Genomic DNA, 19,009 nt, shown 5'->3' with positions numbered 1-19,009 from the left:
ATTCTACCCAGATGTTAGAAATGAGAAATATTGATCCCTCTGTCCACAGATGACTAGATAATATTTGTATCACATCTGCTATCGTATTACCTTGCACCACATCCAGGTTTCTACTTCTCGGGTGAGGCCGGAGACAGAGCCCACGAGGGGTTTCTACGTCTTACCAGTTCCTATAATTCATGTCTCTTGTATTTTTGTACATCCAGCATTGATTCTCTGTATTAATTATAAGCTAGCCGAAACTTGTAAAGGTAAAAGTGTCAAAAAGAGAATCAGGCGGCTGTTTATTACCATGGTCAATTAGTTATTTAGTGTTTGATCTCAGTATTTAATGGACTTAATGATTAAAATCATTGGATAAAAAATTCATTTTTTTTAAACTAACGTACATTAAGATGGGCGTATATCAAATGATGACACTATCTTTTATATGGAATTGTAGGAGGTCATTTATTCTGTGCCAATGTCAACAGTTATTTGATTTGAAATAAATAGACTTGTCACTTCTGACACCCAATGTCACTCTAAAATCATTTCGCTCACTCCTTCGGACCTAGATCTTTCACTTTCAACTATCTGTGTAGGTGATCGATATAGGCAGATATCTGCACCGCGCTACTGACAGGCCCTAAAGTCTTTTCAATACAATATTGCAAGAGATCTATGGAGCTCAAATAGCATAGGTATAGTGAAGGCGATGACCTTTACAAATCAAGCTAAATGTAAATCCCAGTTCATTCGTCAAATAACTTCCGGTTCAGCTCCACTTTCAGGACAACAGTTTTAGGGTACCAATACTTCTATTGGCTAGTCAGACGATTAGCAATTGGTTAAGTGTATTGATAGTTAATACTTAAGAGGCGAGTAGGTTTTATTTAAATTTAGTTTGTTATATTACCAAGTCTCTACATGTGTCTGTGTTTGTTTTCCTTGAGTTATATGATACATCAAATGAAAACTTGTGATTAATACGAGTGGAAACGTTTCACTGAAGGGCGGGCGTACAAAGGTCAGTTTAAATAGTGATTATAATAGAATAACGCAAACAGGATTAAATGCTATATGTAGCTTTTAACAAAGTCTTATTGAAAAAAAAACCGCTACGTCTATATACTGTACGGTGATGAATTTTAACCTTGGAACAGTTTCATAGATAATGATACATCTTATAGATATTTTAATTTTAAAACTATTTCTGAAACACAAAAGATCTAGTTGATATTTATGACTGTAAAAAAAAACAATAGAAGACAAACACGCAAAGGAAATCCACAATAAAGAAAATCCTTAGTCATGGTCATCCCATCTAACAAATAAGTGTGTAACAATGTCTCTTTGACCACCGCTAAATAAAAATCATATTTTAGGTAATCTCAATACAGTGTTTTCATTTCTGAAAATTAAAAAGAATTAAAAAATCTGATTAAATATATAAAAAAAAAATAATTACACTCTACGGAAGGAAGCATTGTATACCTTTGGATTTGTAATCGAATGTGTTACGCCCGATCTAAGCAACATGTATGAAGCTTTCGACGTTCATCTATAATTTATGTACTGTATACCTTGAAATAATTTTCCTTCCTAAAGACATACCTACAAATCTTGTATAACGTATCTTATAAATAGTGCTTTTAAAATGTTTAACTATCTGTGAATGGAAATATCTATATATGTTTTAAAACATTTTAGTAAAGAGAATATAAGGCTACATTCTAAAACTCTAGTAGACCTTTACATTTCTAAGTTTAGTAACACTGACAAAAAGGAAAATTAAATATATCGTCTTTTTCTAACAGTTATCTACCTTTGAAAAATTAACTATTGGTTGTTTTAGTTTCGTAATAATAAGACAGAACTCAAAAGATGTTTTAAGAACAAATTCTTGCATTTTTAATTCATTAAATGTATTCTTTCTTTTTTAATTATTCAAAACCGTTTAAAATTAGTAAATGTATTTCGGATGCCTATATTATAGAAATAATAAAAAGGTCACTTATATATAGGTACTGTTTCTTTACCAAACTTAAAGTGTTTAAATATTGTAAATTTTTTTTATTGAAAACCAATATTGATTGTAACACCATTTTTGTTAAAATATGAAATTATCATTTACTTTACATCATCATTGCAGCATTTATAGAGAAAATAAATATATCTTCATAATTATGGAAGTTGAATCAGTTCCATACTGTCCAGCATCTCCACGTCCATCTGTGGGACGCCGGGAGTAGGAAGAAAATTGTCTTAAAGAAAATCCGTAATATGTAAAATATTTTATTATAAAGCATTAATTTGACTTTAAATTATGTCCCTTTTCTCCCCTAGTACCATCAGTTTGGCCTATTTAAAAAGGTACAGTGTAATAAGTAGCAATATACAAATAATAAACATAAACTCTTAACATTAGTTTGGACATTGGGCATTACGATTTCCTATCCATATGTTATCCTAACATGCTTGGTTTATTAAAAACTAAAATGACAGACGGACGGACAGACAGTCCTCATATAACTAATAGCTGCTTTTCCTCTTTAGGGTCCCAAAAAATGAAGTACATATTAGTACATATACAAAGCAACAAATTTATTTTACAAGCATCTAAGAGCGAGATCAAGAGCACTCGAAACATGTTGTATGAACCAGAGTAATTAAATCCCCCTAGCAGTCTTCATTAGATGAAAGATTTCTCCACTAATTAGCCGACTGATTATATGAAATAAGAAGACTAATATCTGTTTATTAAGAACATGGTATCCCACCTTTAAGATTCTAGTGAAGAAATGTCCTAAAAAAGATTTTTTACTGGAGATTTTCATGAGAAACTAAAGACGAAATGTTTAACAAATAGAGCTTCAATGTTTGCAAGTCAATAAAAGCTTAAAAATTGTAAGCAGTGCTAAAAAAAGGTGCACTAAAATGATCATATAACTTTTTAGAAATAGTGTATAACTTTGCAGCAATTCGTTCTATTTTATACACCGGATACCCCAAAAGGCTTGCTATTTAAGACTATGGTTTTGCCTCCATGCATGAAACCCTCCAGCTTTACAAGATGACATTGCTAAAAGAATCAGGCGCTGTGAAAATTTAAAAATAAGGATATAGTGAAATACAAGCTACTATACGTCTCTTTAATTCTTTGTTCATGTTTTGTTAGACAATGCAAGCTCATTATATCCTTGTGCCCAGTTTATTTATAATTATATTTGTTTATGGATTCCAACAGACCATTAATTGTATCCCTTTGCTGATATCATTTTAAAAGCTACAAAAATAGATCAAGGGAGAACATTCCAATAACAAACTTTCATGAATGAAGGAAAAGAAAATACACAGTTATGTTTTCCTTGTCGCACTACTGCTAGTGTCCATTGATCAAGCTTATAGTCAAGTGGTAAGAACCTTAATAATTTCTTCCTAAAAAAAAGTAGTATAAAACTTAAAATATAGATTTGACATTTTACTATCTTAAAATAGTATACATGTCTTTTTTTTTTCAGACAATCTCCAATTTCCCTACCAGCTTTGAAATTCATGAGAAGAATACCTCCCAGTATTACTTTAAAGACGTAAGTAGCTGATATAGAGATAGATAAGTTCTCTTCTGTTGTCTTTTTGTATCTGACCTATCCTATTAGCTGGTGTAACTAAACTCAAGCAAGCAAGCAAGCTTAAAATATATGGCCATATTACAAGATCCACGGGGGCTCGCAAAGACCTTCCTTCAGGGAACAGTACCAGGAAAAAGAAGAAGAGGCGGACAGAGAAAGCGATGGGAGGACAACATAAAAGAATGGACAGGTCTGCCATTGATAGAGGTTTTAAACAAGGCAAAAGACAGGGAGGAATGGAGAAAGACGGTCGACAAATCTTGCTTGGTGCCCCAACGGTCCAATAGACTCAGGGATAGGTAAAGGTAAAAAGGTAACTAGAATCAAGAACGCTTCTCAGACTCAACGTGGCGCCCTGGTGGAACCGATCTTTAAACAAAGAGGAATAGATTAATAGAAAAATAAAACAGAATCTCATTTGGGGTGCCAGAGAGAGTTATTTGCTCTGGCGAGGTTGGAAGTGAGCCCCAAACAAACACGCCACAACCCACACACTTCAAGGGGTCGTTTTATGATGGACATCGGCTAGGCTGCTGTGGTACAAAGGAGAAAAATAATGGGGAATCTCAGGGGTGCTCAGTCTTTGGCCTCGTCTGTAGTCCCTAGTGTCTTGGGATACACGCCACTGGAAACAGAGGTTTAACAAATGTGCACTTGCTAATCCCTCTCAGACAGAACATTTGTTCAAACGACTCTTAAGACAGCTACAAATTTGCTGTGTTAATATAACGCACAGGGAGGAGGGGGTACCGTGTTGTTTGCAATAGGTGGCGGGCCGCAAAATTAAGTTTAGAATGTAATTTTTGAGTTTCTTAAGCCGATAAGTCTCTCACTAAAACAAATAGATCCAACTGAATATATTTTTTGTAACACTCATTGCTTTCGTTTGAATTCTTCCTTGTTTTCGTTGGAAGTGTCGAAATCTGTTCGTCACATTTGGATGTGCCCAGCCACGTAAAACATTACCTGCTTCCATAATCATGAAACTCTGGTGAGAGTCTAGTTCTTAGGTTCACCCCTATATAGTGCTGTAATCATTATAATTACTTTAAAATGTCGCATGACTTGTTAACTACTATAACGATAGTATATACTATCATTGCAGCAGCGTATAAACGCATCACACTGTCTTTTAGACCAACTCAGTTTAATTAAATATTTGCTTGTTTTGTCTGTTTGTTGCCCAGATCACGTGTACCAGTGTAGATAAAATATGTATTTGTAACATGATCAAGTCAGATCCAACGGGTGGACCCTTCGATGTTTGGCTTAATGGGAAATCCAGTACCAGTAAGTTTTAGGGCAGGCTTTTATCTATCTATCTATCTATCTATCTATCTATCTATCTATCTATCTATCTATCTATCTATCTATCTATCTATCTATCTATCTATCTATCTATCTATCTATCTATCTATCTATCTAGTGTGTGTGTGTGTGTGTGTTTGTGGGCGTCTGTATTTGTGTGTAGATAGATACACAGACCACAATTTAAATCGTCAGCATCATTGTCCTCATTAAATGTAACATTATCTTCATCAAACTCTATTTAAGCTAATACTTGAGTGGAGGTTATCTATAAAGATTAATGGATAGATAGTACTAAAGATATGATATATTTAACTACCTACCTTCTCTCTCTCTCTCTCTCTCTCTCCCTATCTCTCTCTCTAGCTTACTACCTAGATTTACTACCAAGCAAAGTTTAGACTACCTTGAAGTCCATTATGAAATCAACAGTATCAAAAAGCTTTCATATTTGCAATATCTTCGTGTATAATTGATAATTGCTCGTTGTTAATGCCAACAGCTTATGGACTTTACTATGTCGGGGCTAACAACGGAAAGGCTTTAGACTACAGCTCCGTCCCTACCTATAAACTGACCATCGAGTGCCGCGATGGAACGTCCGCTAACAAGGCAACGATTGAGGTTGAGGTGGACATAATACCTAACATTATGCCCAAGATTACAAACGCCAAATATCCCCAAGGTAAGTTTTAACCAGTGCTGGATTTACTTATAGGAACATAAGCAATAGATTAGCGCCCCCACTTGCTCCAGAGTTATTTTCTATTATATTTACAAGGGGCCCTACTTCTCTTATTGCTTAGAGCCTTATCGAATCTTTATCCGGTTCTGATGTTTACCTTAAATGTCACACGAGACAGTTGTAGGCAGTTATAGCCCACGCTTGAGACAGTTGTAGACAGTTATAGCTTGAGAACAGAGTTATATGTTCGAGAATTACCATGAAGATGGAGAGGTTTGCTTTTGTATTTTCTTTATATTTCGGGTAAAATATTGGAGCAGGTCACCTGGTAAGTCCTTTCTCTATGATGAACTGCGTAGTGACCAACAGCTGTAGCTTCACCTTCACCTGTCCCGTAGTCTGTGGAACCGTTGGGGCACCACACATGATCTGTCAACGTCTCCATTCCTATCTTGTCTTCTGCCTTTAATAGAATCTCTTTCAATAACAGAACACTCTATTCTTTTATTTCTTGAATGTTGTGTTCCCGCCTCTTCCTCTCTCTTTTTCCTTGTACTGTTCCCTGAAGTTAAGTCTTTGCAAGCCCTGGGGAACTTGTGATATGACATAAAGTTGTGATTCTCATTTGTAATGCGTTCTATCTTATCTTATCTTATATAATACAGACGTTACTTCAAAAAAGAAGATGATTACGTCCTACGCGTCATGCATTTAGTCATGCATATTAACCAATGACTTAAAGTCTGCCAAGTCACTGGTTTTCCTGGCTAGCTCAGGCAACCCATTCCATGCTCTAATAGCACTAGGGAAGAAGGAGTATTTGTACAAATTTGTCCTAGCATATGGGACGAGGAATGTGCCTTTAACTTTGTGTCTTTCAGAGTATTTTATTAAATTTTGTTTTTGTATTTGAAGATTATGGTTCAGTGTTTTATGTATTATTGCTAATTTACTTTTGAGCCTTCTGTCCTGAAGGCTTTCTAAATTTAGTGATTTTACTAAAGGTGTTACTCTAGTCAAATGTGAATATTCGTTTGTTATGAATCGCACTGCTCTATTTTGTGTCTGTTCTAGTTTCTTAATGTTTTCTTGAGTTGAGGGGTCCCAAACAGAGGATGCATATTCTATTATTAGCCTAACCAAGGTTAAATAACATTTTAGTTTTATGTTCTTATTTGATTTATAGAAATTTCTTTTAATAAATCCTAATGCTTTGTTTGATTTTTTTGTAGTTTCATCAATATGTGGATTCCATGACAGTTTTTCATTTATTATAACACCTAGGTATTTTGCGTTTTTAGTCTGTGTTACTTACTGGTTTGCCATGAATAAGATAAGTGGAATTAATTTGTTTTAGTTTTTTTGTTACTCTTAATAACTGACATTTTTCTGGGTGGAAAGACATGCTCCAATTTGATTCCCATTTCTGTAATTCATCTAATTCTCTTTGTAAAATATCTGTGTCTTGTGTTGTTTTTATTGTTCTATATATTATGCAATCGTCTGCAAATAATCTAACTTTTGTTCCTGAAGTAATGCAATTTGGTAAATCATTTATGTAAATTAAAAATAGTAGTGGACCCAAGACTGTTCCTTGAGGTACACCTGAGTTTACTGTTATCGGTGTTGATTTAGAGCCATTTATTATTACAGTTTGTTCTCTCCCTATCAGAAAGTCTTTAATCCACTGATGCAGTGGACCATTAATGCCTAAATATTTTAATTTTTTAAGCAAACTATGGTGGTGAACTTTGTCAAAAGCCTTAGAAAAATCTAGTAAGATAGCATCTATTTATTCACTATTATCTAAACCTTTTGAAAAATCACCAATTAGTCCTATTAGTTGTGTTTCACATGATCTATATTTCCTAAAGCCGTGTTGGTATGGTGTGAGGACATTATGTTTGTCTAAGTGGTTTATGATGTTGCTACATATTAATTGTTCTAGGATTTTACATGTGATGCTGGTAAGTGATACTGGTCTGTAGTTTCCTGGGTCAGATTTTTCTCCTTTTTTAAATAGGGGGGTGACATTAGCTTCTTTCCAGTCCTTTGGTACTCTGCCCTGGTTAAGTGAAGCCTGAAAGAGTATTTTGAACACTGGGGCTAGCTCATTACTTAGTTCTTTCTATGTAGTTGATATCCAGTGTCCTTCAAGGCATCTTAGTTCCATTGCTAGGATTTTCCTCTCTAGTTCTACACTTAGCGTCCAAGATTCGCAAGTATACAGTTTGAAAAGTTTATTTGTATTAGGAAATTATAGGTTATAATCCTGTTTATCATACAAAACAACAACAACAACAACAACAAAACAACTTTGTTGAGGAGCCTCTTCTAGGGTTTGGGGTTTCTGGTCTAACTCTATTGTCCTAGAAATGTATAACATATACACATATACATGTATTGAGTTAAATTGCGAAATTTACATTGGCACATTCTGTCAGTTTAATCTCATGTCACTTCATATCCTCAGATTCCGTTCAACTGGATGCATTCACAGTCACTGCCGCTGGCAGCACTATTTACACTGTCACCGCCTATGACGCTGATGGTGACGCCCTTACGTGCTCCATGAAAACATCGCCAGTCGTGAGCTACTTTAAAATTATGACAAGTACGTGCCTTCATACGTCACACAAGGGAAACAAAAGGCTGATCGCAGTGAATGTATTCATGTCTTAAATCAATACGTAATAGACTTCTGGGTATTTAAATGTTCTTTTTAAAGTATTATGAAGACCATACTTGAGTTTGGATCAATTAAAAGTATATGTTATTGATTTATTCGTAATTTTTTTTAAGGGGGAGAGGGTAATACTTATGGGAGTTGAAACTATTTTTAGCTAATTTAAAAAATTAAAAAAACAAATAATATTTTAATTTTGGAGTCTTTATAAGATCGAATTATTGCTTTTTAAAGTTATTTTACTTTCTACAAATAATTGGTCATGCTGGTCCAATCTGTTTGATTTAACTGACCATGTCTGTTTTAATATGACGACATTCTACAGCGTCCACCTCCACATGTGAGATCCAGACCACAATAGACATGAGAACTGCCACCGAGGCCAACGTGGCACTCACCGTTTCTGTGACAGATGGCAGGGCGACTGTCAGTAATTTTGTCATCGATGTCACAACAGGTAAAATCTTCTTGTCATTCTCTTGTCCTACATTACACTTTAATTATCTACTTTTGGACTATGTCCATTTTAAATAGCCGACTATTTCGAACTGAGTTTATAGGCAAAATAGTAAGTATATGTAAATAGTTTCGTAAGTTTATCCGTAAAATCAGTTAAGCAGATACAAATTCTTGTAGTAAAGATCACTTAAAAAAATAATTGAAAATATTTTTTGAATACATATGATGTAGAAGAGTAGTTGTTTTTTTTTAACTTCGAAGACCAAGCTGTGACCTACATATTATTCTTGCGATTGTTTACCTATTCTGTTTATATTCTCTCTTCGCCTGTTAATAAAAATTTCTGTTGTAAAAAAGACGGTAGTAAAACCAAAGTTGCATTTAGAGGTTTTACTGAATGTATTATAACAAATATGTTCAAGCCACAAATTTAAACAAATAATTTTACAAAGTTTCTTACATTATCATTATGTTTTTTAAAAACTTTTTGGGTTTCTTTATTCTATTTGTCATAAATTTATTTCATACCATTAAATATTATACCATTTCTTGCCTCTTGTTACTTTTTTTTGAAAGATAGTAAACGTACGTAATTTAGCCAATATTATGTACATATCATTAAACGGTATTTATTTTTTCGTATTTTGGTAGAAAAAATGTTATATGACGATATCATTCTATACGATTAAATGTTTTTATATCAATTAATTTTTGGGGGACTTACTTTCAATATGTCTACATTCAGATCTCAATGCAAGACCAGACATCACCAACTTACCAAAGACAGTGTCATTAATTGAGGACGCGACTGGTGGTACCCTTATAACAGCCTTGACCCTCACTGAGTAAGTTTTGGATAGGAATACATACAAATCTATGGGAAATTTAAATATTAGGAAAAAACCGATGCAAGGTCGTGGGGAGGGTGGCGGAGTAACAGAAAGAACTATCACTTATATAAGTTATATAGTAGCTATTTAATGTTCTTTCTAGAGAGGGAGAGGGGAGAGACGGATGAAATACAAGTCAGTAATTTGTGATGCCTTTATATGAAGTTTTACCTTTACCTTAACCTATTCCTTTATCTGTTGGACCGTTGGGGCACCAAGCAAGACTTGTCGACCGTTTTTCTCCATTCCTCCCTGTCTTTTGCCTTGTTTCAAACCTCTTTCAGTTGCAGGCACGTCTATTCTTTTATGTTGTTCTCCCATCGCTTTCTCTGTCTGCCTCTTCTTCTTTTTCCTGGTACTGTTCCCTGAAGGAAGGTCTTTGCGAGCCCTGCATATTTTGTAATATAGCCGTAGAATTTAAGCTTGCGTTTTTTTTTACAATAGTTAGCAGGTCATCATGGGGTCCGATCGCTGCAGTAACATGTCTCTAATCTCTTAGTTTGTGATGCGGTCTTTGAATGTGATACCTAGGATCCTTCTGTAGCCTCTCAATTCCATTGCTAGGATCCTCCTCTCTAGCTCTGCGGTCAGCGTCCAAGACTCGTGAGCATATAAAATGTGGCCATGACCAGGGAGCGCATCAGTCTGATTTTGGTGCCGAGGGCTAAGCCTTTGTCTTTCCATATTATTTTAAATGGCTGCTTCGGACTGTGCTATTCGGGTCAATGAATGTGACATTAGTAGTACTGGTATTTTTAAAATATTTTTTGATTTTTACATATTGTGATTATATGTAACTATTGAAAAATATAAGATCGTAAGTCATAGTAAGTTATACAGATGATTGCAAAAGATTTAACAACTGCACTTAACGTTTCAAATATACATTAAGTCAGAGAGTATTGGTTTTCTGGTTTGATTTCTTTGCACAAGATTGTGCTGGCCACATGAGATCCTCCTTAATTGTGGGACATAGAATTGAATGACATTGCAACATCTGCCTTATAGATCTTAAGGTCTGAAAGGGAAACTATATCTTTTTAGTTTATTTTGTCTGCAACATACTATAAAGTAGTTATAGGAAGCTCACGTCATATTTACAAGACTTTTATTTGTCTCGTTGATTATCTTAGCTTTCGAAGTTAGTTTTTTTTTTTAAATGATATTCTGTGTGTTATTTCACCAGTGACGTCATAAGTACCAGGTGCACGGTGAACCCATCAGCCGAAGCTTATAAATTTCGATTTGACTCATCAAGTAAGTACACGACACAAGATCGATGCTCAACTTTCCAATTAGTTCAAAAGTGTGGTGTCACCTTGGTGTGACTTATTCCATTTTAAAGAGACGCATGAGAAATACAGCGAAAGTTAGCTCATTAAGGTGAGAACCTTGTCGTAATTTGAAACGAAAACAATATATTGATTCCAAATCAACGCTTCTCATACTGTTGGGTACATCCCCCACTCTAGGATAGTTTTCATCCCATCACCAATTCGCTTGCTTTGGGGGCGGAAGAACCTGCTGCCATTCTGTAATTAAACCCCAGAAAGAACTTCGTAGACTTAACAAAAAAACGTCAAATTATCTAGAAAAATATTACGAAAAAAAAAGACCTGATGTAAAATTGGATTCCAAACGTATTGGTGATAGGCATGGAAAGAAAAACTGTAAAGTTCTTTTTCATATTCTCGTATTATATTAAACTCCGAGAGCAACTCATTCCAAGACCACATTGTTGTCTAAAGTGGGGGATGTTTGGGGGGGGGGAAGAATTTTTTTGTCCGGGTGAAGGGGTTGGGCTTCACATAATTGAGAAACTCTGGATTAAAAACAAACAAAATCATGAACGTGTATGTGTATATGTTAATGTTAAATTCTTAACAGTCTATGCCTGTATGTTTCCTGTCAGATCGTATTTGGTTGGAGAATCTGCCCAACGGTGCTCTCCCTTTAGATTTTGAGACCACAGACAAGTACACCATCACCTGCGTGGCAACTGACGGATACCTGTAGGTTAATATATATAGAACTTTAAGAAATACTAATAGATAGTAATAATAATATTCACGTTGCCTGACAGAGGGTTTAACTTCTGCAGACCGGCCATATCACCAGAAAATTTCTCAGTGGACACTGCTATTGGGACTACAATGAATTGTGTTTCTCTCTAACGAAGCTCAACCCTGGCAGTGCCAGAGAATGAATATTATTTCGCTTTTCACATAATGATAATAATAATAATAATGATACAAATGAGGCATTGTCTTTGTTTCTGAAGATTAAAGACGAGAGTTCACGTGACCAGGGAAACCCACCGCGACCTGCTTATTATGACACACTAATGCAGACAAAGCCGTTGTTCACCGAGGGTCTATTAAAATTTTCATTTCATTGTCTGAACCTGTCTTAGGCAAGGAATTTTCTTTGAGACTCAAATATGTGTCTTATGACCTTCATAGGAGTTTTCTAGTTGTCTCTTTCAGAGACCAGTGGGCTTTCTTCTACGCTAGTGAAGGCAAAGTAACTCCTGATTTGAGCTTTATTATGACCATGAAAACAACACTGCTACAATTAATTATCAGCTAAAGTATAGCAAATAAGTTTTGGGAATCACATAGCCTGGCATTCTAAATAAAAAAACACCATAAAGGTTTTGTAAAGATTTTAGCTATACAAATAGGAATATGGATCTATATTTATTACCCTTTTGGACACTTAATTTAAAAGACTGTTGATTATAACCTATACCGCTTACATGTTATAATCTATATTTAATTTTCTATGATTCAGGGATTCTCTAAACGATGTTCTAACTATACAAGTGATCAACAAGAATGAACCCCCAGTGTTTGATGAAATAGCTTATTACTGTGATCTGTACGAGGGCTCTGTAAGTAATTTCGACTTTTTTTAAGGTTCTAAAATTTTAAATCAGGCGGTATTTTGTTTATGTAATCTACTTCTATAAAGTTGGAAAAAATAAATGCTATAGTATCCCTGATTCATTTGGGTTTTCAAGTTTTAACTCTTTTAAACAAATTATTCTGAACGCTTTGATCTGATGGGTATATATGTGCTTTACCAAAATGTTAATATTTAATAGTAAACAAGATACAATTTACACTATTGTAGTTTCCATGTTTTTGAATAATATTATCCAAAAATACTTTGATTATAAGATTTTAGAAAAATACTTTTTACTTCTTTCTTTACATGTCATGAAGGGCTGCTGGGCAACTTTATTACTTCATTTACCAAGACTTTAAAAAATTTCCAATTCTAATTTGTCATATATTGTATAATTTATTTATAATGTTGGCACAATAATGCTAGTTTAACATTTATACCAACTGTTATAAAAGAAATAATATTGCTTTATAAGTTCAACTCCAAGGCAAACCTTGACTTCACATTATAAACACATTTTCAATTTTTTTCAAACAGGCTGGGGTGTCTTCATGTAGTATTGATGCCTCTGTAACTGACCCTGAAAAAGATTCAATATTATCCGTGAATTTTATCAATGGGAACAACAGCAATAGGTTTAGGTAAGATTTTGGAAATAGTAGGCTCGACCTGATGTTTATGACAATGTGATTTTGGTTCTTTTTCTTTCAGTTGATTAAACAAAGCTATAGTTATATGATCAAAGAATTGCAAAGGTTCAAAACACGAAATAACCAGGATTTAACGGATAGTGAACGCCACTTGCAATTAAAGAGAATATATACTAACTATATGTTATCGTGCTATAAGCTTAGCAGGACCAGCTCTAGGCAAAAGCAAATTAGGCAGGCGCTTAGCGTTTCCAATTAGTTGTCTCGCACAAAACTAAAAAAAAATGTAGAAAAAAATGCGAAACATGTATCAGATCTCAAACAATGTAAAAAATTATAACTCTAAGGTAATAGTCTGACTCTATCTATACTACAGAAATTGCAATACATAAATTCCAGTTAAATGTTGAGGATGGGCAGGTTTTTTAATTTTTTATTTTGGGCCACCACTTTGCCTAGGGCCTCAAATCATCCAAGCCCGCCTCTGAGCTTAGACTCTTGAGCCCTAATCCTGGCGATGACGGAATTTCGAATTTCAGGATTTTAAGGATGTTTGTGTGTCCCCCAACCCACTTAGAATGTGTATGTGGCATTAGTAGGGGAAAGTAAAAAGGCCACATGAAACCATTCTCATTCAAGCTGCTGAGATTCAAACATGAAATTTATGCATCATCTGCCCCATGCATGGCTGCCTGGTCTTGCGGTTTGCGCACTGGACTGTCGTTTGGATTTATCGATGGTCCCGGGTTCAAACCATGCCCGCTCCCATCCCCCGTCGTCCTGCGGGAGGTTTGGACTAGGAAGTAAATTATCTTCAACCCTGAAGAAACATCCGGGTAAAACATTGTAAAACATTTTACAAACATGAAATAGGCAATTTAAATGTCTTGGGAATCAGAGAACAGGAAACAAACAGTTTGGGGATACATTTTGTAGATTAAGGATAAGTCACTTGCATGCTTTGTTTTTTTATAAAGACATCTGACTCTGATTAATAGAACCAGCAACTTATTAATATTTAATTTTTTAATACAATAGGATCCTGTTTAATGGACCAGCCGGTTATTAGAACCAAAACAACTGCGGCTCAATGTAATTCGATTAACGGGATTCGACTGTCCAAAAAACTTGATTTAAAGTAGCGCTAAATGTTTGTTAAATGTTTTAGATGTTTTGGATGCTCCTTAAGAGGCAACAAAGACGCATCATGGCACTGTGTACCGTGTGGGTTACTTCAGTTTACATCAGGACTGTTTGATTCCTTTGATGCGGACACTTCTAACCCATACAACATCCTAAACACCATCCCGAACCAAACTCACCAACCACTAGCCAGATCCACTCCTGTTAAACCTAAATCTATTAAAATTAATACAACAGCCTTACTAAACAAACCTACTAAAGAAGTAATACCAAAATACCTTAAAACCTTAGTTATAAATTTTCAAAGCATTAGGAACAAAACATTAGACTTAGAAATTTTATTAGAATGTGAGAAACCAGACATAATTGCAGGAACAGAAACTTGGCTGCATCCTGAAATTTATAATGCAGAAATTTTCAATAGTAATTATGAAATTTTTAGAAAAGATAGGGCTGATAATCATGGAGGAGTTCTTTTAGCAATAAAAAACACTCTTATAGCAGAAGAAATTACCTTACCTAACTCAAAAAATGTAGAATCAACATTTTGTAAAATTAATACCACCTCAACATCCCTAATAATAGGCAGCATTTACAGACCACCAAATTCTAGTTTAGAATACATGCAGGAACTATGTAATCAGATTACTACACTTAAAGAGACAAATAAAAATGCAGTTTTTTGGATTATGGGTGATTTCAACCTACCTGATATAAATTGGAAAACACTAACCATAGATAAACACCAAAACCTTAAGGACATAAATGAGCTTTTCATAGAAACTTTACACAACCTAAGTTTAGATCAAATCATTAAAAAGCCAACTAGATTAAACAACACATTAGATCTCTTCTTAACCAACAGACCTGGATTAGTAGTTGATTATGAAATTATCCCTGGTCTATCAGACCATGAGATCATAAAAATACACAGTCAGATAAAAGCAGTAGCCAATACAAAACCCAAAAGAAAAATCTTACTCTGGAATAAATGTAACCTAACACAACTACACCAAGCTGCACTAAACTTTCAACAAACATTCTTATTAGAAAAAGACATTAACCAACCAGTCGATGACCTCTGGAATTTCATTAAAAACCATCTTAAAAGCATAATAGAAAATCATATACCAACTAAATACACATCAAACAAAATAAATAAATGCTGGTTTAATAATAGACTAAAGAAGCTTTGTAAACAGAAGGAAAACCTCTATAGAAAATTTAAAGAAACTAATGCAGAAAGAGTTTACAAAAAGTATATAAAAATTAAACACTTAACCCAAAAAGTAAGCAGACAGCTGCAGAGTGAATACATAAACAATGTAATATCTAAAGATAACAACAAAAACCTATGGTCATACATTAAGTCTAAGAAAATGGAAACAACAGGCGTAGCGCCATTAAAAGATGAACATAACATAATACATAATGATAATGAAACTAAAGCAAACATTCTAAACAAATACTTTGCATCAGCATTCTCAGCCCCAGGAGACAAAGACATATTACTGAATTTGAACCAAGTAGACAACATAGAAGATATAGTAGTACAAGAAAATGGAATTCAAAAACTATTAGCCAACACCAAACCAAATAAAGCTTCTGGACCTGATGGTATTCCAGCTAGATTACTCAAAGAACTAAGTAATGAGCTAGCCCCAGTGTTCAAAATACTCTTTCAGGCTTCACTTAACCAGGGCAGAGTACCAAAGGATTGGAAAGAAGCTAATGTCACCCCCCTATTTAAAAAAGGAGAAAAATCTGACCCAGGGAACTACAGACCAGTATCACTTACCAGCATCACATGTAAAATCCTAGAACACATAATATGTAGCAACATCATAAACCACTTAGACAAACATAATGTCCTCACACCATACCAACATGGCTTTAGGAAATATAGATCATGTGAAACACAACTAATAGGACTAATTGATGATTTTTCAAAAGGTTTAGATAATAGTGAACAAATAGATGCTATCTTACTAGATTTTTCTAAGGCTTTTGACAAAGTTCACCACCATAGTTTGCTTAAAAAATTAAAATATTTCGGCATTAATGGTCCACTGCATCAGTGGATTAAAGACTTTCTGATAGGGAGAGAACAAACTGTAATAATAAATGGCTCTAAATCAACACCGATAACAGTAAACTCAGGTGTACCTCAAGGTACAGTCTTGGGTCCACTACTATTTTTAATTTACATAAATGATTTACCAAATTGCATTAGTTCAGGAACAAAAGTCAGATTATTTGCAGACGATTGCATAATATATAGAACAATAAAAACAACACAAGACACAGATATTTTACAAAGAGAATTAGATGAATTACAGAAATGGGAATCAAATTGGAGCATGTCTTTCCACCCAGAAAAATGTCAGTTGTTAAGAGTAACAAAAAAACTAAAACAAATTAATTCCACTTATCTTATTCATGGCAAACCAGTATCACAGACGCAAAATACCTAGGTGTTATAATAAATGAAAAACTATCATGGAATCCACATATTGATGAAACTACAAAAAAATCAAACAAAGCATTAGGATTTATTAAAAGAAATTTCTATAAATCAAATAAGAACATAAAACTAAAATGTTACTTAACCTTGGTTAGGCCAATAATAGAATATGCATCCTCCGTTTGGGACCCCTCAACTCAAGAAAACATTAAGAAACTGGAACAGACACAAAATAGAGCAGTGAGATTCATAACAAACGAATATTCACATTTGACTAGAGTAACACCTTTAGTAAAATCACTAAATTTAGAAAGCCTTCAGGACAGAAGGCTCAAAAGTAAAGTAGCAATCATACATAAAACACTGAACCATAATCTTCAAATACAAAAACAAAATTTAATAAAATACTCTGAAAGACACAAAGATAAAGGCACATTCCTCGTCCCATATGCTAGGACAAATTTGTACAAATACTCCTTCTTCCCTAGTGCTATTAGAGCATGGAATGGGTTGCCTGAGCTAGCCAGGAAAACCAGTGACTTGGCAGAATTTAAGTCATTGGTTAATATGCATGACTAAATGCATGACGCGTAGGACGTAATCATCTTCTTTTTTGAAGTAACGTCTGTATTATATAAGATAAGATAAGAAAATACTTTACTTCCTAGTCCAAACTCCCGCATGAGCTGGCAGGGTTTGAACCCGGGACCATCATAAGTCCGAACGACAGTCAGGCGCGCAAACCGCACGACCCGACAACCATCCAGCGTTAATGAGCTCAGTAGGTCTGCAGATGCTATTTATAACAAAATATAGGTTATGCACTCAATTGACATAACATGCTGTTTTACATTTGGCAACATATTGATTAAAAAAAAATTGATATAAAAAATGTATTTCACATCTGGAAGACATATTTCTAAGTGCTATTGTAGGTGCTATTTTTGTTGTTATTTCTATTATTACGAGCCTTACTGCGTGGTTCCTGATTTCTTTCCTACCTGAGCAAGCTGTTTGACTAATTGTCAAGTCCTGGTGTGTTCCGCTAATGTATGATATGAGGGTCTCTTCTGGCCTTATTAAAATTTAGAATAACTTTTGTCTTCATCAGTTTTGTTAACGCGTAATGCTACCAAGGTTACTGAATAATTAGACCACGACACATATATATTAGAAGTAACACTTTCTCAGCAGACAAAACATTTATGAATCTGAACGAAATAGTATATAATAACCTGGCGAGTCCAGCCATCAAGAATTGTATATCGTATCCAGTACAAATTCAGTAGAAATGTTCTAAAATATATATAATTCACTTCAAATCTCTAAGTCAATCTACTTTACATGATACTACACAGAAAAAAACATATATCGCTCCTTACTCCACTGGAGCCCTGAATCAACTGAGGTTTTCACCTCGTGGTCAGTTACAGACCTGTTATTTTCTCGTGACTACGCACGAAATAGTTACATGACTACTAAATCACTTTCTGTCACAATGGTTCTCCAACTAGTATGTGACACTAATAAGTGGTGATTAAAGCCTAGGTTTGCTATTACATCAAAACACATGACTTCTAAGTGTCTATTGATCAGAAACTGTCAGTTTGTCAGTAACTGTCTATTAGTCAGTTGCTATTCATTTGTTATTTACTCTTTATTTGACAGTTTGTCTAAATGCTACTTCTCTGGTGCGTAGGTATGACAAGTCATCATCTACCATCTCATTCAACGTGGACTACGACATTGACCAGGCCACGGGGTACCCTGAGAACGTGGTGCTCCAACTGGAGGCCAAGAACAGATATGGAGCCACCAGTACAGCCCCAGTGTACATTAAGGTCCACGACATCAACGACAACACTTGTGACTTTGGCGCATCATCTGTATGTGTTGTATATTTAGACTATGCTTGCACCTCATTTTAAGTTTTCTATATTTGTACCTATGTCACTTTCCTTAGGGGAGGAGAGCTCATAATGATTATTCAATTAACACAAGTTGGAATATTAAGATTCGGTTGAAAGTGTTTTAAGATACGATCATTTTAATTGTGAATTAAATGTATTTTGTTTGCGATAGAGCTGTAGTGAATACTGTTCCTGAAGCTGTGTTTTGCATACCTTGCAATATATAGGTTAGATATTGTACGGTCATCTGTTTCTATACCCGACTTATAACGCGGGTCTCATGTGGCCAG

General features: G+C 34.7%; 1 protein-coding gene across 4 annotated transcripts in view; it reads left to right on the top strand.

The window, feature by feature from the left end:
• Positions 1 to 367: 367 nt before the first annotated feature.
• LOC106057095 (cadherin-23-like) overlaps positions 368 to 19,009 on the top strand; it is a 32,428-nt gene continuing 13,786 nt past the window's right edge. Inside the window, exons 1-13 of one of the 4 annotated variants that reach the window (XM_056016338.1) lie at positions 368 to 1,009; positions 3,230 to 3,397; positions 3,504 to 3,572; positions 4,802 to 4,904; positions 5,425 to 5,607; positions 8,081 to 8,221; positions 8,619 to 8,750; positions 9,498 to 9,597; positions 10,829 to 10,899; positions 11,555 to 11,654; positions 12,436 to 12,535; positions 13,090 to 13,193; positions 18,509 to 18,695. In XM_056016338.1, coding sequence (XP_055872313.1) covers positions 3,317 to 3,397; positions 3,504 to 3,572; positions 4,802 to 4,904; positions 5,425 to 5,607; positions 8,081 to 8,221; positions 8,619 to 8,750; positions 9,498 to 9,597; positions 10,829 to 10,899; positions 11,555 to 11,654; positions 12,436 to 12,535; positions 13,090 to 13,193; positions 18,509 to 18,695 — 1,371 coding nt within the window. In that variant the 5' untranslated portion in view covers positions 368 to 1,009; positions 3,230 to 3,316. The remainder of the gene's footprint in view (positions 1,010 to 3,229; positions 3,398 to 3,503; positions 3,573 to 4,801; positions 4,905 to 5,424; positions 5,608 to 8,080; positions 8,222 to 8,618; positions 8,751 to 9,497; positions 9,598 to 10,828; positions 10,900 to 11,554; positions 11,655 to 12,435; positions 12,536 to 13,089; positions 13,194 to 18,508; positions 18,696 to 19,009) is intronic. The other 3 variants (XM_056016337.1, XM_056016341.1, XM_056016339.1) reach the window with 3 other exon arrangements.

This window comes from Biomphalaria glabrata, chromosome 17, assembly GCF_947242115.1.
Source record: "Biomphalaria glabrata chromosome 17, xgBioGlab47.1, whole genome shotgun sequence".
Classification (NCBI taxonomy): Eukaryota; Metazoa; Mollusca; class Gastropoda; family Planorbidae; genus Biomphalaria; species Biomphalaria glabrata.
The sequence above is the reverse complement of the archived record's forward strand: the minus strand, read 5'-3'. Positions and strand labels throughout refer to the sequence as shown.